This window comes from Phragmites australis, chromosome 3, assembly GCF_958298935.1.
Source record: "Phragmites australis chromosome 3, lpPhrAust1.1, whole genome shotgun sequence".
NCBI classification, from domain to species: Eukaryota; Viridiplantae; Streptophyta; class Magnoliopsida; order Poales; family Poaceae; genus Phragmites; species Phragmites australis.
Window position 1 is genome coordinate 42099518 of NC_084923.1, and position 24208 is coordinate 42123725.

The following is a 24208-nucleotide window of genomic DNA, read 5'->3' on the forward strand; positions in this document are numbered from 1 at the left end:
TGAGTATCTAATCGAATATTTTGTCGAGGATATGCACTAGTCAAGGCATGTTGAGACTTGCTGAATCCTACTCGACCTGAGTATCTAATCGAATATTTTGTCGAGGATATGCACTAGTGGAGGCGTGTTGAGACTTGTTGAATCCTACTCAACTCTAGTTGAATTTAGCCGAGGCTAGTCGGAATATAGTCGTTATTGATTATTTGCATCTGTTCTTGTTCATTGTATATTAGGAATTAAATTAAATTAAATCTAAAAGTATTATTATTTCCAACAATAAAAAAAACTTATTGTAGCAACTTTGATTTAACGATATCTGGTTGATAGTTTAATGTTCTCTTCTTATCAGATCGCTAGAGATTCTTCTGTCTTAATGTGAAATGGGTCTCATACTCTTATTTATGGTGTTGGTATGGTAGATCTGAAGTTTACTTTGAGAAAGATTGTGCAACTGAGGAACGTGCAATATGTCTCTTCAATAAATAAGAATCTAGTTAGTGGTTACTTTCTCTGTATTTACGAATTTAAGTGGTACTCGAGTTCAATAAAATGGTTCTATCAAAACATGAACTTTTTATTGGTAAATACTATACGTGTGGAGACTTGTTCTGCTTTTCTCTTTCTGATTTCTACAATAAATTTGTGAACCATATTTGTGGCAATATTAACGGAGATGAGGCTTGTGTTTGACATTCTATCACCTATAATTTAATTGTATGACTCGGTTTTCCAACTTAAATTTAATTTCGATTTTTTCTATTGTTAAAGATTCTAAGTGCCAAAGTTGTGTGCAATGTAACTAACATCGTAAGCCTTACAAGGCAGACGAGAAGAGAAATTTGGTAACGTTAGACCTCGTACATTCAAATCTTTGTGATATGAATAGTGTATTGACGAATGGTGGAAAAAAATATTTCATGACTTTAATCGATGATGCATCTAGATATTGTAATGTGTATTTGTTGAAATCAAAAGATGAGACTCTAGAGTACTTTAAGATCTATAAGATAGAAGTTGAAAATTAATTAGAAAGGAAAATCAAAAGACTTAGATTGGATCATGATAGAAAATACTTCTCGAGTGATTTTGACTTATTCTGATAGAAACATAGAATTATTCATGAGAGAATACTCCCCCATTCCCCTAATCAAACGAGGTAGCTGAGAGGAAGAATCTCACCCTGACTGATCTGGTTAATACCATGTTACACACTATGAATTTATCTAAGGTATGGTGGAAGAGGTTTTGTTGGCTTCGTGTCATATTTTAAATAGAGTTCCTATTAAGAATAAGAAGAAAACCTTATATGAAGAATGAAAAGGGAGAAAATCATTACTTTCTTATTTACGCACTTGGATATGCTTAACAAAAGTTAATGTACCAATAACTAAAAAAAAACGTAAGTTGAAACCTAAGACAATGGATTATATCTTTCTATGATATGTTCATCGGAGCATTGCCTATATGTTTTTAATAGTTAAATCTGAAGTATCTAACATGTTGATATAATTATAAAGTCTAGAAATGCCACCTTTTTTAAGAACATATTTCCTATGATATATATATATATATATATATATATATATATATATATATATAGCATTTCTAGTTAAACTTCTGAGATAATTCTTGGACCTATCACACCACTCGAGTATTCTAAGCAACCACTCGAGCTAGTTCCTGAGAAGTATGACAGTTAGGCTCCGAGAAGGAGTAAGAGACAAATAATAATAAAATCCTTTGGTGATTATTTCGTTATGTACCTTGTGGATGACACTCTTAAGTCGATTTCAGAAGCTTATGCATCTCCAGATGTAGACTACTGGAAGGAGGCTGCTCATAGCGAGATGAATTCTATTCTCGTCAACGGCACTTGGAAAGTCTCAGATCGACTTTATGATTGTAGGTTGTAAGTGGGCGTTCAAGAATAAGCTTAGGCCTGATAGTACTATCAAAAAGTGTAAGGCTTAGCTTGTAGTCAAAGGTTATACAAAAAAGAAGATGAATATTTCTTAATACTTATTCACCTGTCGCTCGATTGACCACGATAAGACTATTATTTTCCTTAGCTGTCTCACATAATCTTATCGTTCATCAAATAGACATTAAGACAATTTTACTTAATGAAGAGTTTGATGAGGAAATCTATATAGATTAGCCTGATGGGTTAACTTTTCTTAATGAAGAGTTGGATGAGGAAATCTATATGGATCAGTTTGATGGGTTTATAATAGAAGGTTAGGAGGATAAGGTATGTAAATTGCTAAAATCTTTGTATGGCTTCAAACAAGTTCCTAAGCAATGACATAAGAAGTTTGATACAATGTTAATATATGCGGGATTTGTTGTTAATAAAGCTTATATATGTGTGTATTATCATCATGGTGGGGGTGAGGGAGTTATTATGTGCCTGTATGTTGATGACATCTTGATTTTTGGAACAAATATGGATGAGATTAATGAGGTCAAATCATATCTATCTAGAAATTTCGATATAAAAGATCTGGGAGAGGCTGATGTGATCTTAAACATTAAGTTAATTATATGTGAGAATGGAATTACACTTTCATGATCTCATTATGTGGAAAAGATTTTGAAACGCTTTGGCTATATGGATAGCAAGATCGCTCCAACACCTTATGATCCTAGCTTAATACTTCGAAAGAATAAAAAATTTTGCTAGGGATCAACTGAGATACTTTCAAATAATCGGATCACTCATGTACCTAGCTAGTGCTATAAGGTCTAGTATCTCATTTGTTGTGAGCAAATTAAGCTGGTTTACTTCTAATCCGGGTGATGATCATTGGCATGCGCTTGATCGAGTCATGCGCTACTTGCTATGTAATACAAATTTTGGACTTCACTGTACTAGGTACCTATCAGTACTGGAGGGTTATAGTAATTCAAATTGGATATTCGATATTGATGAGATAAAGACCACAAGTGCATATATATTCACTCTTGACGGTGTTGTTATTTCATAAAGGTCTTGTAAACAAACCATATTGACGAGGTCAACCATGAAGCAGAACTCACAGTGTTACATAGCTACTGTTGAGGTAGAATGGTTGCATGAGCTCTTGATGGATTTGCCAGTGGTCAAAGAATTGATACCGCTATCTTTATGAACTGTGATAATTAAACAGTTATTGTCAAAGTGAACAGTTTTAAGGACAATATGAAATCCTCAAGACATGTAAAGAGAAGATTGAAATATGTTAGAAAATTAAGAAACTCCAAAGTGATAGCGTTGGATTATATTCAAGTGGCTAAAAATCTGACAGATCAATTTACAAAAGGACTATCATGAAATATGATAGATAATGCATCAAAGGAGATGAGTATGAGACCCATGTGAGTTATACGGTAGTGGTAACCCAGCCTATGTGATCAGAGATCCTGTGAATAGAACATGGAAAGAACAAGCTATTGGTAAACTGAAGGAGAGTACCAGACAACCCACTCGTGTAAAGATACAAGACTCTCGAAATCTGTAAGGTATGTTGGTTATTGGCTTAATGTGTTCTATTGGCTTTAATTAGCAAAGATGCTAACCTACAGGGTATTCTTGAAAGAGCACACCTATATGAGTCTGACTATTGGTTGCAGTCTATGAGACTTGGGTAATCTCTAATAAACTAATGAAGAGATCATGGAGTATGAGTTATATGCTCCATCCGCTGGGTAGCCTATTGGCAGCCTAGTATCGTTATGACTTTAAGTGAAACTTATTTGCACAAGACTTGCAATTTAAGATTTAGTCCATTGTCCAAGTTGTGAATGAGCGTAGCTTGATGTTCTAGATGGATTTCAATTTAACAGTCTCCATTGAAACACTGGACGTTCCATCGCCTCTCGAGCTTTTTCCTCTGTTTCCTCCTTCAATCGGCGGTCCACAATCTCGGTAAAGGCCATTGGGTGAGTCCCCTAAACTCCCATGACAAGAATCCGCCTTTTGGATGGTTGGATTTTGAATTTTGAGCTAGGGGTTTGAAGTTCATGAGTTCTTGATGAATTAGAAGCAATAGCCGAGTTTTGGTCGATTTCAGCGTATACATGTTATCCTACACGGTAGAGTAAGTCAATGTGATTCTCTAGGTCTAAGTCTCCACTCCAAATGTCACCGAAATCGTCGCCGGTGAGCTCCCAAAGTGCCCCCAAAGACTTCCAGCGATCTGACCGCCACCCAAGGTCGGTCAGACTGCCAGGGGCCAAAACCCTCTACACTGGGTGGTCTGACCGTGTTTCCGGCGGTCTGACCGCGACTCTTGGCGGTCTGACTGCCAGTATACCTGCGGTCTGATCGCTGTATAACCACACAGCACAGTTACTGCTTGCTGAAACTTGTAAAATTCATAATAAATTCTCTATAGCTCTAAAAATTATGAAACAAATTTTGTTAGTTTCATAATAACCTACTCTACATATTAAAAATATCCCCAGCTATGAAATAATGAATTAAATTTCTGAGATTAATTAATTAGGTTAAAGCTTCATTAATTCACCGTTAATTCATCATAAGTCTAAAATTGATGAATCTAATTTTGCTAGTTTTCTTATGACTTGTTATATCTAGAAAAAATGATTTATCCATTATATGCATATTGTGACATATTGTTATATTTCATCCATACTCATGGCATTGCACGCGTTATTCTTTTTAGAGAACGTCGAGCCGGTGATCCAGGAGAACGAGGGAAATTTTGGACAACCACATGAACAGTAAGGAAAGCATCTATCATATTGAACCCTATCAGTTGAATTGAATAGAGTCTAAATATTGATAAATTATGCTTATGTATAGGTTTGCATGTATAGAAAGTCGATGCCAGGCTTTTATGGGTAGAACCTATGTTGATCGCATTGTCTCTACTTTGAATTATTGTTGATCTATATTCTTGTAGCCTGGGTTTATTCCTGATAAGGTCTAACTTAAAAGTGATGCGAGATGATTAGCAATGCATAGGTCCTTGGTAGAAGTCGAGCGGTGGAACGTCCCATCGTTCGCGAGCTATAGTTAAATTACTTTCACAATGGTTACCGTGTTGGGTTGTTGGTGTTGGTTGGTGAGTGGTGAGTATGAGACGAGATGTGGGCGGTGTTAGGGGTGTCGTCTGCCTCGGTGGAAAGTTCAGGGGGCAGGTCGGGAGAGGAAACCCGAGCACCATAGACTGCTTGCATCGTTTAAGGCCAATCATTGGGGTAGTTGACTTTAGCACTTACCTTACTCATCACATGACTAGTTTGTTCTGGGAGTAGTTCTAGGATCGCAGCGTCGAGCGATGCATGCCCCACACGGTTGGGGCTGGTTGGGAAAGGTTGTCACGAGTACCCCTTTGTGTGCATTTTGGCCGGTGACACAAGCCGTATGGTCCTCGTGTCGTGTGGGTCTAGGAGTATGCCCCTGCAAGGTGTATAAACAATTCAAACTGTCACGCTCTCGGTCATGAGCATGCTATTATTTCATTTGCACTCGGTCGTAGAGTTCTCGTGGTTGGTTGTATGGTTTGGATATGTGGTTTGTGGTTCGGATATGTGGGAGATGATCGAGATGACACTTGTTATACATTGATACTAATGTGGCTTCAGTTTCATATGATCAGTTGGTAGTTGCAAGGTAATTTCATATATGTTGGTTAAGTTAGTTGCTCACACATATGTCTAGGTTGCTTACCGCGTATGTTTTACTTAACCTTGTGATCTACTCTTACTAACAGCTCAATGCATAATCCTTGGAGTCAGGATATTATATATCCATATTATGTAAGACTTGCGAGTACGTTCGTACTCAGGGTGCTGCTCTTAAGTTGATGCAGGTTCACATGTCAGCGAGGAGGGGGCGGTGTTTGGCTACTTTGTGCCTGCTGATTAGGGTGGCGAGCAGGAGTAGCACACTCTAGTCCGAACTCAGTGTTCTGGTATGGAGCCTAAGGACATGCGGCTCCATATCTTTTTGTTGTATAGTTTTTAGTCTTCCACTGCTTAGTTTTTTTGCTGGTTAGGAGTTGAGCAGGTTTTAGTCTACTCGTAGCTCTTTTTTACTGTAAATTGTGATAACTTGTTGCTTGCTTAAAAACTTGCAATATAATGTTAATTACCCGTTTTTTCTTAAGTTTTGTTGTGATGTACATGTTGGGAAGGCATGTGTTCCGATTTTGGACACAAAACACGTGCCGGGACTATCGGGATGATATTCTAGTTAATTATCGAGGTTGTGATTATGAATAATGATCCTCCTGATGATTAATTAGAATATTATTTGGATGGTTCCTCACAGAGTACCTAGTTGAGTACATCGTTGGTCAAGTACCTAATCGAATATCTTGTCGAGGAAATACACTAGTTAAGACTTGTTGAGATTTGTCGAATCCTACTCGAGACTAGTCAAATTTAATCGAGACTAGTCAGAACACAATCATTATTAATTATTTGTATCTATTGTTGTTCATTTTATATAAAAATTAATTTGAAATAAATCTGAAAGTGCTATTACTTCCTACACGAAGTCTAACCCTTGACCGTGTCTTACATTTTTATTCTCAAGTAAATTAAAATGTGTCTGGGGGAGCCTATTACTAGACGTGTCAAGCCTTATTTGCGAGGATGAGGATGTGAATCATGTGATGCGAATTTGATAATGTGTGGTGTACTGTTCTGTTGTATCGCTTGTATGGTAACGAGTGATGCTGTAGCAGTTGTATAGTCGATTGACGGTGCGATTACTCAAGAGTTGGAGGCTTGGAGCGGTCCACTAAAACGGTGGAGCGAGAGGTAGTTGGATGGTCAATTGGTGGGGAACTAAATACTGCTGGAGTCACTTCCATAGCGCGATATGGGTGACCCGTACAATAACACTTCCTGACATTTCCAACAAATCCCTGGAATGTATCCACAACGTTGAGAACTTATTGTTAGTTTCACTTTTGTCTATTTAGTTGCTTTCTTTTGTCTTTACATATATTGTCATATAGTTAAAAAGACACCACGCGTGCTGGGGCTTCAAATTTGAAGAAAATTTGAAAAAAATGCTTACAACATGCTTAACTATTTCAAATGGGTCCCCTGAAATATTCTTTGATTTGCAGAAAACATCTTTTTTATTAATAAAGGATCTATTTTCTAAATTGATTATTTTTTTAGCACTAGCGCTATTGACGGTGAACTCTTTTGTCACGTATACTGTTTCACTTGTGGTGACTGAGGCAACAGAGAAACGGATGTCACAACAAAATATAATAGCAGAGCTAGGAATTTTATGACGGTTTTCAAGTATAAGATGAGAAAAATTACTATCCATGTATATTAGCTTGTACCTAATCTTTAGGGGCTCACTTAAAAACCCATGAGAATTCCTTAGTTATGCCGTTGGCAAAATGATATTCAGTAATATTACCCATATATGCTGAGTTGTGAGACTCGATGAAGAATTATAACTTAATTATCATGTAAACAACACTTATAATATGCGATCATACCGTGCACAAGTGTTAATCTTGGTATCATTCTCTGCTTTTTACCGAGAAATGTATTCATATCTGTAAATAACTTTTGCCAACTTATATAGGATGGTTCGTCTGTTGGCACGAGAATTTGGTGGCCAATGATATCGCTGCATCTATGGTTTAATGGAATACATATGTTCCTTAAAAAGAGTTTAGATTGCGGATTTTTCGATTTCAAAAGCCTCTGCTACGCTAGTTCCCATGATCCCATCCCTACCGTAGACTGCGAATCCAAAGCCGTGGGAAGGTGTCCAGCTCTAGCCAAGTTCTCCCTTGTCTGCTGAGATCCAACGGCTTCCGTTCCATAGCCCCGGTCCATTCAAGACCATCCATCCCGCACGTCCTCTCCGCGTTCAAATGTCAACAACAACTGGACGGACGGCCCCACCCTAAAAAATTTGGGACCAGCTCACTGCCGTGCTGACCCCACAGTTTTAGTGTCCCCACTTGCAGAGACTCAGCTCACCCGCACCGGCGCTCGAACGCCCGGTCCACGGAACCCATCCTCCCCACCGCCACCTCGCAAAACTACATAGCTCTCGCATTTAAATCTATCGCTGCAATTTTATCATCTCTTCTCAGTTCTCACTCGTTTAGATCCCACCCGCCGCTCGCCGCCGGCGACCACCGAAGCCACAATTGTTAGAGCCGCCGTCGAACAGGTGCGTGCGGCATCTCCCGAGATGGCGACCATGGAGAGCCTGATCGGGCTGGTGAACCGGATCCAGCGCGCGTGCACCGTCCTCGGCGACCACGGCGGCGGTGGCGGGGGTTCCCTCTGGGAGGCGCTCCCCTCCGTCGCAGTCGTCGGCGGCCAGGTACGCACCGCCACCACCTGCCTGCCTCGCTCCGAGATCCGTCCGCCCCCGCGCCAGATCTGGTCGGCGCACTTACGTTTGGTTGCTTTTTTTTTCCTGATGCCTCCAGAGTTCCGGAAAGTCGTCGGTGCTCGAGAGCATTGTGGGGAGGGACTTCCTGCCTCGTGGATCTGGTAATGCAGTCGCTAGGTCACGCGCGTACTCTTTTGATTTGGATCGGGTTGGGAGTTTGAGGATTCAATTTGGGTTTGATTAGGTATTGTGACGAGGAGGCCTCTAGTGCTGCAGCTGCACAAGACGGATGGTGGGCAAGAGTACGCTGAGTTCCTCCACGCCCCGCGGAAGCGGTTCAACGACTTTGGTAAGACGATCGTTATGCGTTTATTTATCTCAACAATTTGCTTGTTTTCTTCAATTCCAATTATTAGTGTTAGCGGTGTACTGAGATGCCTGTCTGCTTGTTGGGAAGGTTCATTATAACACTCAAATAAGAGAGATAAATGGAACATTGTGCATCCCTAGTTGAATCTACAAAATTGAACAAATAATATATATGGCTACGTTAAACAACCAAGTGCAGTGTGACTTAAGGAATGCTGCCACTAGGAACATGCTTTCACTAGTCACTAGTTTATTTTTGTCGAACAATGGTTCACTAGTCACTAGTATGGTATAATATTTGTGCGAAACTGAGTTTGTGTGTCTCAGGAGTTGCCTTTTGGAAACTATACCGGTCACTTGACAAGGACATCCTATGGAATGTATACTCTGTACAACACCTGTAAGAAATAGGTGCAGTGCCAGCTTATGTATATTATAACATATTTTTAGTTTCACCTTGCTTTAAACTTAGTTGATTTGTTTTGCATAAAAGGTGAGAAATGTCATTTGTGAAAGGAATTAATTGTGAACCAGTTCATTAATAGAGCACTGATATGCAGTTGAATTGATTTAATCTATCAACTTCTGGGCTGTTTTCTATTATCTAGCATGGTATTTCGATGGTTATTTTTGTCATCTATATTTTGTTAATGAGAATTCGAAGAGCATTTGTTATTGAACTCCTTTCTGTTTTTATATATTTGCTGGACATGTTTAGTTAAATTATTGTTAAAATTTCCCTATAATTGCAGCTGCTGTTAGGAAAGAAATTGCTGATGAAACTGATCGCATAACTGGGAAAACTAAAGCTATATCAAATGTTCCAATCCATTTGAGTATATATTCACCACATGGTAAGTGCTGATGCTTGTTCTGATTTTCTGAGTTGTACTTGCGTTGTTAATTGTTCAAGTTTAAAGCACATTGCTAATTTTTTTCAAGCGTTCGTAAATATAGATTACATGGCACCTTATGTAATGTGACCAAAGATGAAATCAACAAATGCATGATGACTTGAAACAACTGTTGTGCTTTGGGTTATGGTAGGAGTGGTGAACCTAGAATTTCCGACATTAGTTTTAGAACCAACAATTGGTCCCTTCTTTAATATTTTGTTTATTTTGTCCCTTCATTTTAAAACTTGTAAATATGGCAGATTTTTATGTGAATATAATGTAGGCAATAGTCTTCTTTGAAAAAAGTTTGTTTAGTGCCTGTCAATTCTGCTTTTGGGTACACCTGTGGACTGGAGTACCTTCAGGACAATGGTGTGAGACACAGTACGAGGTATCTGTGCAAAATTTTCTTTTTGAGAACCAAATGATAGAAGCACTTCAATCACGGGGTATTCAGATTTTAAGATTAAGTGATGCTTGTTTGTTATGGATCAGTATTATGAAGAGTAGTGTGTCCTGTTTCCTATTCAAGGTGTAACTATAAAATCAAAGAAAAAGCTGCATGCAATTGTTCTGACATGAGGTCTCTTTCTGATTCTTGAAGCACACGTAAAAAAAATTTGTTGCTTGGTTCATTATCAGTACACAATCTTTATGTTAAATTATGAGTACATCTTTGTTCCTTATCACTTGAACTATCTGAACTAGATTAATTTGGCAAACTTCTGATTGCAGTTGTTAACTTGACACTTATTGATCTTCCTGGACTGACAAAGGTCGCTGTAGGTAATGCCACATTTGTTTCCCTAGCTGCTTCCGTTTTTGGTTACCATACCTTTCCTATATGTAACTTTTGGTAATTGCTACTTTTTACTATAGAGGGGCAAGCGGAATCTATTGTCCAAGATATTGAAAACATGGTTCGGTCTTATATTGATAAGGTAAAAGAAAAGATGATCTCTGTTTCTTGCTACTTATTGTAGTGCCATATTTCTTTGAGTTAGCATGTACTTCATTGTATCTTCTGTGGTATACGTTGCCATTCTCAGTTTTATTATTATTGTTTCAGCTTTATAGTGACTTGTGGGTGTTTTTTTCTTCTGGTTTGGGTATTATGAATTTACAATAGACTTGTTGTATTTCCCACTATTGTCATATGATTAGATCAATAAATGGCGAGGCCTGTTTTGTTTGTGGCTAAAGATGCTTGATCATCTTCTTGTTTTAAATTTACTATTTTTTTATATCTGTTCTTTTCATCTCGAAATTTCAGCCAAATAGCATCATACTGGCCATCTCCCCAGCTAACCAAGATATAGCAACGTCGGATGCTATCAAGATTGCTAGGGATGTTGATCCTTCAGGTGCAGTTTGCATTTTATTTTTATTCACTGGAGCATTTGAAATCACAAGTCCCATTAGACAAGTATTACTGACAAATCATTTTTGTTATCACACTGAATTAATCTATCCAGTTCCAGTCATTTCTATTGACATTTGCTTTTCTTAATATTTACAGGTGACAGGACTTTTGGAGTATTAACAAAGCTTGATTTGATGGATAAGGGTACCAATGCTGTTGATGTATGCTGCTTTTCAGTAGTTCGTTTGTTCTGAACTAATCCCCTATGGACACACCACTCAGTTTCCTTTCTCCATGTAATCCTAGGTTCTCGAAGGGAGACAGTATCGCTTACAGCACCCCTGGGTAGGAATTGTCAACCGCTCACAAGCTGATATCAACAAGAATGTTGATATGCTCGCAGCAAGACACAAAGAAAAGGAATACTTTGAGAGTAGTCCTGATTATGGTCACTTGGCACATAAAATGGGTGCAGAATATCTTGCTAAACTTCTGTCGCAGGTGAGGGCATTTTTGTGCTGTGGTATACTTTGCCCAAAACATTTTAATTGCATAAACTGACATCTGATGTATTTCCATTTATTCATCCAGCATTTAGAGGCTGTGATCAGAGCAAAAATTCCAAGTATTATAGCCATGATTAACAAAACAATAGATGAAATAGAAGCTGAGTTGGATCGACTTGGTAGGCCAATTGGAGGTGATGCTGGGGTAAGAGTTACTGTACTTTGTTTTTATGATGTGTTATGCATGTCTATTGTCCTTAAAGTGGTTTGTGAGATAACCTGTATTATTCATTCACTGGGATGGTACTGTAGTTCATTACATATTTATCAACCTCGTTTATATTTTATTTATCTCACAAAGTTGCATAATATGTAGGCACAACTGTACACAATATTGGATATGTGTCGTGCATTTGACCGTGTTTTTAAAGAGCACTTAGATGGCGGGTAAGATATTCAACTGGCCTTTTCCCTAATGTGCTTGCACCTTCCATAACTATGCCATATGTGTTGATAAATTACTGTACTCAGATGTGTTGTTAAAACAAGACAAGCATTTTTTAAGGATTTCTTTTGATAATTTACACCTAATCATTATTTCCTGTTTTTCAGTCGGCCAGGTGGAGACCGGATTTATGGTGTCTTTGACCACCAATTACCAGCAGCACTGAAAAAGCTTCCATTTGACAAACATCTTTCATCGCAAAATGTTCGGAAAGTTATTTCAGAGGCTGATGGTTACCAGCCCCACTTGATTGCCCCTGAGCAAGGATACAGAAGGCTTATAGATAGTTCTCTAAGCTACTTCAAGGGTCCGGCTGAAGCTTCTGTTGATGCGGTATGGCTTTTCTGTTGACCCCTGGTTTCTTTTAGTCTCTTTTAGCTCACTGTTTAAGCAAGCAGCCCCTGTTCAATAATCGATGTCAATGCAACTATTATTTTCATATCCAATCTATATTCTTATACTCTATCCACCCATTGGCAAGTCCATAACTTATGTAGGTCTGTTTGTATTGCTGAAAACTTGTGCAGTGTTACTGTTACTTGAAAAGCAATGGGAGTATTAGGGAACTACTATAAGCCTCTTGTCAAGATACAGCTGAAACTGAAGGCCCACTGTCCTTGCTCCCAAAATCATATGATGTGCAGTTGTGCACACTGTTGCGTTGGCACTAGTCTACGCAGATATCTCAGTTGAATGACAAAAGTCACATCCTTATATGTTATTTGTAGCAGGAAAGCTTTTACCTTGTGAAGTGCTAAATATAGGAGTGCTGTAGTGTGTGACAGTGACACTGAAGTGTGTGTGTGTGTGTTGGGGGGGGGGGGGCATTTATACTTGAAGCTAAAATTGAATTCTTCACACTGTTGTTATTTGATGAAGAAAGATATCCAATACCTGTGTTTTGCTGAGCATTTGAATTCCATTGAAAACCAAAAAAAAAAAAAAAATCGACCAACCTAGGAGGAACTAGGTGGCATTGTATATAAGAAGAAATTAGCACCCAAATTCGCGTCAAAGAAGACTTGAACCTGGGTGGTCTAGGCGCATGTCCACACCCTTAAGCCTTAACCAACTAAGCTAGGCTCAGTTCCTCATTGCATTGAAAAACCATATTGTGCCGGATACGTTTTTGTTCATTGTATGCGGCCAATGATGTTCTCACATTTGCAGGTCCATTTGGTCTTGAAGGAGCTTGTTCGGAGATCGATTGCAGCAACAGAGGTTAGTCTCATTTGATCTTTGGTGGGTTGGGGGTTGGTGGCTGGGGCTTTAATTACCGAGATGTTCTCATGCTTCTGTCCTGCACTGTTTCTTCTTACTAATTTGTCCTGATTACCTTGGATACCCCAGGAGTTGAAGCGGTTCCCAACACTTCAAACAGATATAGCTGCTGCTGCAAATGAGAGCCTGGAAAGGTTCCGTGAGGATGGCCGAAAGACTGTTCTTCGTCTAGTTGAGATGGAAGCCAGCTACCTAACAGTAGAATTCTTCCGTAAACTTCCTACTGAACCAGATAAAGTCGCTGATAAAAACACTCCAGTGAGCGATAGATACCAGGACAACCATCTCAGAAGAATTGGTAAATTCACCTTCCTTCTCTCTTATTGGATAGCTTCAGTTGGTTAGCACAACTACTTTGAGACTTACCCAACACAAGAGGCACAAGATTAAATTATAGAAAGACCTTAAAACATTGACATAATTATAGTTGATGGGAATGGAATATGTGTCCTCTATCCAAATAACCTCAGCGAACCAGTTGGGTTCCCCAACAGCTGGTGGTAGTTTCACCTCTATATCTCCAGTGCATTGCAGAATATAAAATCATGGATTATTAGCTAGTGAGCAATATGTGTTTTTGTATTTTCCCCCCTTTGTATAAACTGTAAAACACATGATCAGCTCATGCTGTAGTACCTTATGGCACTGAAACTTCAGTACCAAATAGTTTATGCTGACACCTGCATCAGCTGCAAATATCATGTTATAAACAGAGTCTATTATGATGTACCAATATTAATGGAATCATTATTTTCTTTTTCTTTGTCAGGATCGAATGTATCATCTTATATTAACATGGTCTGTGAGACGTTAAGGAACACAATTCCGAAAGCTGTTGTACATTGTCAAGTGAAAGAGGCAAAAAGAAATTTGCTTAACCGTTTTTATGCTCATGTGGGAGGCAAGGAGGTATGTTTATTAATTAAGTATACTGTTTTGCACACAATGAGAAGGCAGGTGTACTGTGTATTAATCATCATTCATCGTAATATTTTACCTTCTACTGTTTCAATTAAAAGGTTTCCCCTTCTAATTGTGCATGCTTGCCCGCGATGTTGATATGTAAGTTTCCAAAGGGCTCGCATGCATGTTGAATTTTTGTCAAACTTCAATTTTCTTGATTTTGATAACTAGACACCCCTGGTTTCTTGTGTAGTCTGTGAACTTACTGATGCTCTCGTTTTGCAACCAGTTGCTCTCAAGAGTTTAGAAAACCTGAGGGAACTTTTCCTGCTGATTTTTGGTTAAACCGGTCCGGATCTTTTTATGTGTTCTAGTTCAGTGTTCATGCTAATGTAGTACGATTTTTTACAGATTCTTTGCTGATTTTATCTACTTCCCATTACTCAAAATTTTATGCACTGCAAGTTTTTCCAATTACTTGGAAAATGTATTGAGCTTATCTTTCCCTCTTTTGCTTTTGCTTTCATAATGCAGAAGAAACAGCTCAGCGCCATGTTGGATGAGGATCCTGCTCTGATGGAGAAGAGGGATGCCTTGGTCAAGAAGCTAGAGCTGTACAAATCTGCAAGGAATGAGATCGACTCGGTCGCATGGAAATGATCGGATGGTAACAGCCACAGCTCGAACACATAGAATGTACAACCGCAGCACACGGATGATTGCAGTAGGATGCTCCATTCTTGTTTACATCTGAGTCTATATTGGAGGCTTTGTACACGATTTTTCAGACGCGAATGTTCTTTTGCTTTTGTACTTCTTTGGCCGCCTTGGCCTTTCCTATGATTACGATGGTCTGTTCTCCAGGATCGCAGTGATACGAGTGCAGATGTATTCATTTGTTGGTTTTTACTGCCTCCATTCGTATCTCTTGATCATTTGCGACTTTGGACGAGCATTGCACGCCTCGATCAGTAGATGAACTGAAGATGAAATCGTAAGAACGACAGAACATGCAGGCTGCTAGCTAACGATAGCAATCTCTCGAGTTAGGAACACAGCAGTGTGTACATTATTGCAGGCGGTTCTTGAAGTCGTCCCACTCCACCCCCTTCTCCGGGTACTCGATGTTGTTGGGGGGTCAAAAGGCCCTCTCCGGGAGCACGCTCCTCGCCGGATCCGCGGCCGTTCCCCCGCTCAAGCTCGACGAGAAGCCCTGTGAAGTAGAGAATTCACTTCGTGAGCAACGAAGACGAAGGACCGAGCGGCCCCGGCGGCGTTGCTCCCACCGTCCGCCCTCGGTAACGCGACGTGCGCCGCAGCGGAAATATCCGCGGCCGGCGCCAATGCCACGAGCCGGGCGCCAATGCCACCGGTCACGCTGTGCGGGCGCGGCAAAATGCATGGTGCGCGTGCAAGTGCGAGTGTGAGGTGTGCGCTGCGCGTGGGTACGTACCTTGAAGACGAGCACGACCTCCACCTCGTCGTCCACGCGGGCCTTCACCTGGTCGGGCGCGCCCTCGCTGTACCGCTCCAGCCTCGCGACGTCCTCGTTGTGCCCCCACTCGGCCTCTTCACCATCCTCGTCGTCGTACCGCACCGGCCGCCTCTATCCGCGCGCCCGGCGCCAACCATGACGAGGCGTGGTAGGCGCCGGAGAGCGCGCATTGGGGCTGCTGCCGGGTGCGGGAGCGCACCGTGGTGGCGGTGGCACGGCGGGAGGCATGGACGGGCAGGCGGCGAAACGGTGGCAGTGGCGCTGCCTAGTGACATGCTGGGGAGTGTTGCTCGATAAGTGAGGTGTCGGTTGGGTAAGGCACGGTTTCAGCCCTGTCACTACTCGTCGTTTGTGAAGGATTGCTGCGATGACGCGAGTAGTGGCTAATTACAGTGGCACACTGCCACGATGATGTCTCCAGAATTTCTAGTAAGATTTTTTTTAGGGAAAGCCATCGTGACACCTTTATTGACATTTAGTAAGTTCAAGATGCAGTGGCTGTTACCTGATGACGAAATCAGCTTTAACCAGTATAACAACTGTTCATTGTGGTGAGGAAACACAAATCGTGCTTTATCAAGTGTCAAATTATCACCAATAAGGTGGTCAGTTAAACATAGCAGATGACAGGTTCAATGCAAGCCTTTAGTCTTTCAGCGCACCGATAAAATCCGGCTGAGTTGATCAGTTTATCCTAATCCATTTTTAACAACCTATTATCTATCTAAGCAACAACTTTTTTGCCCGTTTCAGATAAGTTTGCACTCACGTCCAAGCAGAGGAATGGAAACTGGAAATGCAACAAAATTATTGTTTGTGGCTCCGGTATAATTCAAAAGGGCAAGCTTATTGAGTAAGCTCTGCTTCTCATACACAACACAGAAATGCACTGACAAGTTTTGCTGCTCTGCAAAACTAGAGACAGTCCAAATTATACTCCAACCTCCCAAGCACGCAAGTAACAACAGGTGGTGAAACTCGTAGCAAGGAAAAAAGAGAACAAGATGTTGTTTGCCGACGATTAGCTTGAAGGGGAGTAGATCTCACTTCTTCAGCAAGGTTGCACTGCATTGGGCCATTATCTTTGAAGCTCGTGTAATTGCATCAGTCATATAGAAGTTCTCCACAACAGTTTTAAATGGGGTCGAGCTCACTTGTTGCTTTACTGGCGGCTTCACCTCAGCAGAAATTGTGCACGGCTCCCTCTCATCTACATGTACGAGATTTGGAGCAACCGTATTAATCCGGTCTCTCACAGCTGAGAGGCTATCGTAAGGCAGTTGAGCCCCAGCAACCTCAGAAAGAGCACGGATGATCTTCCAGTCATCCCTAGCATCACCGACTGTAGGAACAGCTGGGATGGTCCACTGGGTGCATCCTTCAGTGTTCTCGTAGGTGCCTTCTTTCTCGCTAAATGCTGAGGATGGTAGAATAACGTTGGCCCGATATACAGCCTTGTCACCATGGTGTCCCTGATAAACAACAAATGCATCTTCTGGAAGATTGTCCAAGTTTATATCATCAGCTCCCATCAGGTACAAGAACTTTGCTGACTTGATGCTCTCAGTAGGATTGGCAACAAGGCCAAGATCAAGAGCTGCAGCCTGTGCAGCATTGAGCAATAGGACATTAAGGCCATTCCAGTCTGGTCTTGTCACATTGAACTTCGTGGCTACAGTCTCAATCGTTGAGAATAGGGCATTTTGGTCCTCCCGTTCAAATAACCCAGCTCCAGCAATGATGACAGGGTTCTTTGCAGATTGCAGTACTGAACAGAAAGGATGTCGACCCTCTGCAATCTCAACAAGGGTATGTGGTCCTGTGCCAAGATGCTCATGTTCATAGTTGAAATCAGCTGGAGGACCAATGTAGCCCACCTTTGCTTGTGTCGCTCTAACAGTCTTCCGAATCCTAGCATTAACCATAGCAGCTTCCACTCTTGGCTGTTCCATGGCACAGAAGAAACAAGTGTCATTACAATATTATATCAACAGAACTGCAGATCAGCAGGACGTGACTGAAAGGCAGCATAAGGAGGGTACAAGAATGGATTTTTCGGTCTAACCAGATCAATTTCAAACTTGTACTGACAAATATTGAGGACGGTAATTGGGATAACTAGATCGCCCCGCCCTGCAGGCTCTGATCTTTACTTTGATTATTTCTTTGCTTCATCCTAATACACAACTATTGCCAACTATATATAGTTGGCCAACTAAAGAGTCAAAATCTTAATCCAACTACTACTTAAACCGAATCCAACTCTATCTCCTAGCTGATTCTATCTCTAAACAAATTAAATCCTAAATTACCAAACTTATCAATCCTGAAATCTAACTATTCCAAAACCTAAAAGGAAACTAATTATTCCCTAATTACTTTTATGCGCATATGGTTGCAACCCATAGAAGCCCCATGCTGATGAAAGTCTGATATTCTCGGAAGGTTCCTTGTAGTTCTTGAACATGCCTACATTGTGAAGGATGGAGACGATATCATCCTTGTTTCTCGGCATAGGTACCATTATAGCAACTTAGGACAACTGGATTGTGAGTGAGACATTTGCCACCGGCAATGCAATTGACACTGGAGCAGAAGTAGCAAGTGGTGGTTTGATGATCAATGACGCCATAGATGGGAGCAGTGTTGCCTCCTGCTTTGCCTCTACCTCCATGCGTGTGACGGCAGGAATTGGTAGCACTATGGTAGGTTCTGGATGTGTGGCCACGAGAGAAGATGGTAGTCCTTTAGCCAGCACTGGTTGAGGCAAAGCAACTTGTGCTAATGTGATCATTGGGGCAGGTGGTGGTGGCATGTGCACTACATTGGTGCTGAATTTTTTTGCCCATCTAAGTTGACGCGCCTCAATTGCTTCAACCTTCACCAAAACTTTCTTCATCATCTTACCGAGAAGCTCTATGGTGTAGGCATCGTCACTCATGATGAGGGGCGCAGCCAGCTGTTGATGATATAGCAGCGGCTGGCGAGTAGGCGGCGTTGGCGGCTGCGGCTTGGCAGGGCAGCAGGAGTGTGCGGCGCTGGACAATGGTGGTGGTGGCGGCGGCTGGTGTGGTAGGACAACAGTGGTGGGAGCAGGATCAGCGGCAGCATGGAACAAGGAAGCAGCGACGTGGAAAACAGCAGCAGCAGCAAGGTGTTGGCGCAGGAGCAGGTGCAAAAACAATGGCTAGTGTAGCAGCGGCGGCGTGGAAGACAGGCGCTGGAACAAGGACTCGTGATAACAAATATTGAGGACGGTAATTGAACTAACTAGATCGTCCCGCCTTGCAGGCTCTAATCTTTACTTTGATTATTTCTTTGCTTGATCCTAATACACTGCTATTGCCAACTATATATAGTCGGCCAACTAAAGTGTCCCGATCCTAATCCAACTGTTACTTAAACCAAATCCAACTCTATCTCCTAGTTGATATCTCTAAACAAATCAAATCCTAAATTACCAAACTAATCAATCCTGAAATCTAACTATTCCAAAACCTAAAAGGAAACTAATTATTCCCTAATTACTTTTCTGCGCCCATATCACAAATGAGTGTAATAATGGTGTCTCCATATGCTTAAAAATTGAAATCAACAAAATTAACATGACTTTCAAGAAACATTGGCCGCAATTTAATTTGTATGCACCGCACAGCTACTGCAAAAGCATGCCAACAACAGTTGATTAAGTGACTATACAGCATTATAGCATGTTTCTAGTGAAGGGAAGTAACCAAGAAAATGGCATTAAGTATTAGACATTAGCACAATGAGGAGAATTCTACCTGAGTGCCAACCAAAAGGAAGACATCAGCCTTCTCAAGCCCAGCAATGCTCGTATTCATTAGGTAGTTAGATCGCAGATCTGCTGGAGGATTTGGACCATTTCCCTCGCAGAGAACCTTATCTGAACCCATTCTGTTAACAAAATCTTTCAGTGACATCATAGATTCAGCATCAGAAAGCATGCCAGCAACTCCAGTAATTTCTTCTGGTTTAACTTGATGCAAAACCTCAGCGACAACTGCAAGAGCATCACGCCATGTCACGGCCTTAAACCTGCCATCAGGACCACGAATCATAGGATCATTTAGTCTTTGCCTCTTCAGACCATCATAACAAAACCGTGTTTTGTCAGATATCCATTCCTCATTGATGTCCTGCAAGGAACAGGAAAACAGCTTAGTAAACAAACTCTTTGTTTCCATGCAGATTTAAAGTAGCAGACTTAGCAAAGAAGATAAGACAACAAGAAGCATGAAATTGTGTGACCGTAGACAAGAAAAACCACAGTACCAGTCAAAATAGAGAGAAGTCAGCATGAAATTGTGTGACTGTAGACAAGAAAAACCACAGTACCAGTCAAAATAGAGAGAAGTGCAGAATAAGCAAACCTCATTGAGACGCGGAACTATACGCATAACTTCAGGACCTCTGCTGTCAACTCTTATGTTGGAGCCTACTGCATCAGTAACATCGATAGTCTCAGTGCTCTTCAGCTCCCAGTTCCTAGCTTTAAATGCAAATGGCTTGGATGTAAGAGCTCCAACTGGGCAGATATCAATAACATTTCCAGATAGTTCACTTGTCATAAGCTTCTCAACATACGTTCCAATTTCTTCACCACTGCCACGCCCTAAGATACCCAGGTCCTGAACACCGGCAACCTCAGTCGCAAACCTGACACATCTGCAGTATTGGAGCAATTTGAACATTACATACCAGCAAGGGTAAAGAGTTTATACAAAGGATGATGCGTTACTGCAATAAGAAAAAAAAAATACATCACCAAATGGTGACAGCACAAACTAAGAACCAGCATGATGTTCAGATTCAATCACAAAGAAGGTTTAGCTCGAACAGTTACTAACTAACTTTTAAATATTGTAAAGCTTGAGGAATGAAGTACGTAAGGAGTCAAAACGTTCAGAAACAGAATAGCCATGAAATCATTTAAAGTGGATACTGAAAGATATTTACCAATAAAAACATAAAACATCACCTTGTGCATTGGATGCAACGGGTCATCACTGTCTTCACCAAGGGGCCCAAATTCTTGTCCACAACTGACCGCTTCATCTCGGTGAATCGACCACGGTCAGCCCCAAACGCCATAGACTGATCCTGGAGGTCGCACTCCCCACCCTGATCGCAGATTGGGCAGTCCAACGGATGGTTCATCAGCAGGAACTCCATGACACCCTCTCTCGCCTTCTTTGCTACTGGGGTATTTGTCTTAATCTTCATCCCTAATCCAAGAAGCTCTAGGGTTAAAACCCTCTTGGAAATCTTACTAAAAACTACACACGCTCGACAGATCATTAAATAATCCAACTTCAACTAACAAGCCCACGAAGTTAAGGTCTCTAATTTCTCACATCAATACGAATTGGAATCTACAAACAAATCTACCCAGAATCCTAAATTGCTGAGACGCCAAGGAACTGAATGGATCTGAGCGTCTGAGGCACACGACACTAGCTAGTGAACAAGAGCAGCGGACCAACATGACGCAATTTGAACCACAGAAACAACACGCAGGAAAAAGAAACCGCCGCGTCAGAAACGCGACGGCGCACATCAGTGGCTGTGTCTTACCTGGGAGCGCGGGCATGGCGCAGGAGGCGACGGGTTTGGGTGACTTCTCGACCTCGACAAGGCACATGCGGCAGTTCCCGGCGATGGAGAGGCGGCTGTGGTAGCAGAAGCGTGGGATGTCGACGCCGGCGACCTCGCAGGCCTGGAGCACGGTGAAGCCCTTGGGGATCCGCACCGCGTGCCCGTCCACGAAGACCTCGAGCGCGTCCTCCGGGTTGCTCGGAAGCTCCACGCGCGCGCCGCCCACAGGCTCCCGCGGCCGCGGCAGCTCCGGGTCCGCGGGCGCCACCGCCGCGCCGGCCTCCGGGGACCCAGCGGCGGCGGTCGGGGAGATCCAGCGGCAGGATGCGGCCACCGCGGGGCAGCGAGACGACAGGCGCGAGCTGGAGTGGCGGAGCGCCCGCGCGAGGAACGCCATGCGGCGGCGAGGTGATGGGATCGCACGGAGGCGGTAGAGGAAGAGAGAGAGCGCGCCTTGGCCTGGGGCGTGTGGTGACAGATGGGGGTTGTCTCGAGTCGAGAGAGAGACGTGTCCCCTGCTACGCGTACGCGAGATTTTGAGCATTTGTTCCAACCAGCGGACTGGGGGCCTAAGCCGCGCCCGATTTTAATTGTACAAAGTATATAAAAAAAGAAGATTAAAAATTAGGTTTATTAATTTTAGATATCTTAATATTTATTTATAAATTTATTAATATCTAACATATTTATTTAATTATAGAAAAAATAGTGATCCTTTTATATATATACACATAATTTAACACGTAGACGACAGTAATATGAAATTAACTAAATTTGTTTTATATTTTTTAAGTTTTAGAAATTTTTCTGTGCATTTTAAATTATTTCAACAGATTGATCAATGTAACTATTATTTCTTTCACTATTTTTTCTAAAATTTTCCAAAAAATTATGTATATATATTTCGTATACATATATATATATATGTATATATATACACGAGAGACTTATATAAACGGTAGCTAGAATCGCTGTGAATTTTGACCTTTTAATATAGGTAATCGATGACGGTGGGGTCCGATCTATCGGACCGGGCTGCAGTGAGACAATAGTTTTGAGGTGGTGGAAAGGGCACGTGTGCGTTGTAGTTCGGCGAGATGTTGGGTGGATACTTAGAGGACACGGTGAACAGAGGATGGATACGAAATGGCTGCAGCGGTGGGGCAGCCCAGCACGAGGCGGCGAGGGAAGAGTTGTGTGTATGGTCTAGAGGTGTAGTAGTGTATAGAGCTGTGTCAATGCTGGAACTGGGCCGGACTCGGAACTAGAAGAAAACCCAACACATGTGGATGTGCTGCTTACACGTGCTAGCCCAACTTGGAATTAGCCCGGCCCAACAGGGCTTCAGTAGATGCCCGATTTTATTTTTATATATTTTAAATAAAAATGCAAATATAATCATTTATTTTGAAAAATTCATGACACCCGTTGTAAGGATGACAGGGACGTGGCCTGCTAGCGTGGGAAGGGCTACATGTCACCCTTCCAATGGGCGATATGTACCTATCACCATTCCAATAGTATATATCGCATTTCCAATAGGTGATCGGTGCCTATAATTTTTTTAATGAAATAATGATTGATTTTAAAATAGAATTGTTGTGGATTAATAGGACAAGAAGAGTAGAAGCTGGTAATTTGATTCGCAAAACTAAAAGTCCATGATTAATACAAAGTTCGCGGTAAATGGTCACAAATATTACAATGTGGGGAATAAAACATGGATCCTACTGTGTGGACTGGGGATATTTCTCTCTTCTCTTACGTTCCGCTTCGCGCTCCACTTCTTCCTGACAACGAATGAGAGCTTGACGCATCTAAAGTAGTTTTTCACATCTCTGAAGTTCGGTCTCCTACCTCTTTACAATATCCTCTCGGAGGCGGTGTTCTTCCTCTCGCCTTTGCAAGTCCTGAGTCTATCACTTACGTTCATGTTCTCACCGCTGGTGTTCTTGTTGGTACGCACGACGTGCTTTGTTAGTACCCCATTCATTTTCAGTCTCTTTATCCATTCATCATTGGACGGTGGCCTAACTACGTCGATCTATTCCTCGAAACGGCAAGGCTATTTAACAATTAAAGGTGGCGTTATGAGTGAGTTTGTAATATAGGACATGTGTGAAATAGTGGGGAAAAAGAACATATCATGAAATCAGGGTCAATTTTCGTGACACATGAAGAACCTCCTACCAAATATCTTCATATCGAAGGACATTGACATCTAGGCTCGTTCACCACATGAGCACAATAGACGCTTATGCTAGTGTAGTGCTCTGAGTGGGTGGTTCCTTTAGAAATCCATAACAACCTGATAAAATTTAACATCGTAATTTAAACATTAGTAAATAATTAAACAAAACAAAAATTTACAATAAATCAATAACAAGTTTACATCCTAACGTAAGCTTACAATAACACAATCTTATAGCAGCAACGCAGTTCTATTTTGTTCCATCCCCTCTTCTCTCTTATCACTCAATTTGCTAAGGCACAAATGAACATTGTGCTCCTTGGGACGACCAACACGTCCCTTTATATAGGAAAAGATGTCATCCTTTGGATGGGCATTAACTTTTCTGCGAGCCCCACAGCGGGCAACATGTCGAGGTGGCAGCCACTGTGGCATCATCGTCCAGACCTAGGATGCTTTAGCCTCCCATTGTCTATTGGAAGGGCGACATACCACAAGTGGATAGATCTGTAATTTTTCAAAATAGAAATATATTTTTATAATTTTTTATTTAAAAATATATAAAAGCTCCCTACCAGACTGTGTAAAATTCTCAACTTATTGGTCAATTACAAAGATACCCTAACAGATCTAGGGTCAGAATAGATCCATACTAGTGCACCCTACTACTAGTATAGTGCACTGTAAAAAATCCTCTCTAAGTAACTCCTAACATGCCAATAGGCGCCGGTACACCTCATTATTT

At 41.4% G+C, this 24208-nt stretch overlaps 2 protein-coding genes across 2 annotated transcripts; one reads left to right on the forward strand and one right to left on the reverse strand.

The window, feature by feature from the left end:
* The first annotated feature begins 8063 nt into the window (after positions 1-8063).
* On the forward strand, positions 8064-15072 carry LOC133913158 (phragmoplastin DRP1C-like). Its single transcript, XM_062356221.1, has 16 exons — positions 8064-8323; positions 8433-8496; positions 8580-8684; positions 9457-9558; positions 10336-10386; positions 10480-10541; positions 10874-10964; positions 11120-11184; positions 11270-11464; positions 11555-11674; positions 11846-11916; positions 12082-12307; positions 13145-13195; positions 13325-13553; positions 14025-14164; positions 14693-15072. Exons 1-16 carry the CDS (start codon positions 8189-8191, stop codon positions 14816-14818), a joined length of 1833 nt encoding a protein of 610 aa, XP_062212205.1. The 5' UTR covers positions 8064-8188; the 3' UTR covers positions 14819-15072.
* A 1378-nt stretch (positions 15073-16450) lies between these two features.
* On the reverse strand, positions 16451-21780 carry LOC133913159 (NADH dehydrogenase [ubiquinone] iron-sulfur protein 1, mitochondrial-like). Its single transcript, XM_062356222.1, has 5 exons — positions 21252-21780; positions 20656-20902; positions 20048-20342; positions 19439-19813; positions 16451-17596 (listed from the first exon to the last, which is right to left on the reverse strand). Exons 1-5 carry the CDS (start codon positions 21667-21669, stop codon positions 16697-16699), a joined length of 2235 nt encoding a protein of 744 aa, XP_062212206.1. The 5' UTR covers positions 21670-21780; the 3' UTR covers positions 16451-16696.
* Positions 21781-24208: the final 2428 nt, after the last annotated feature.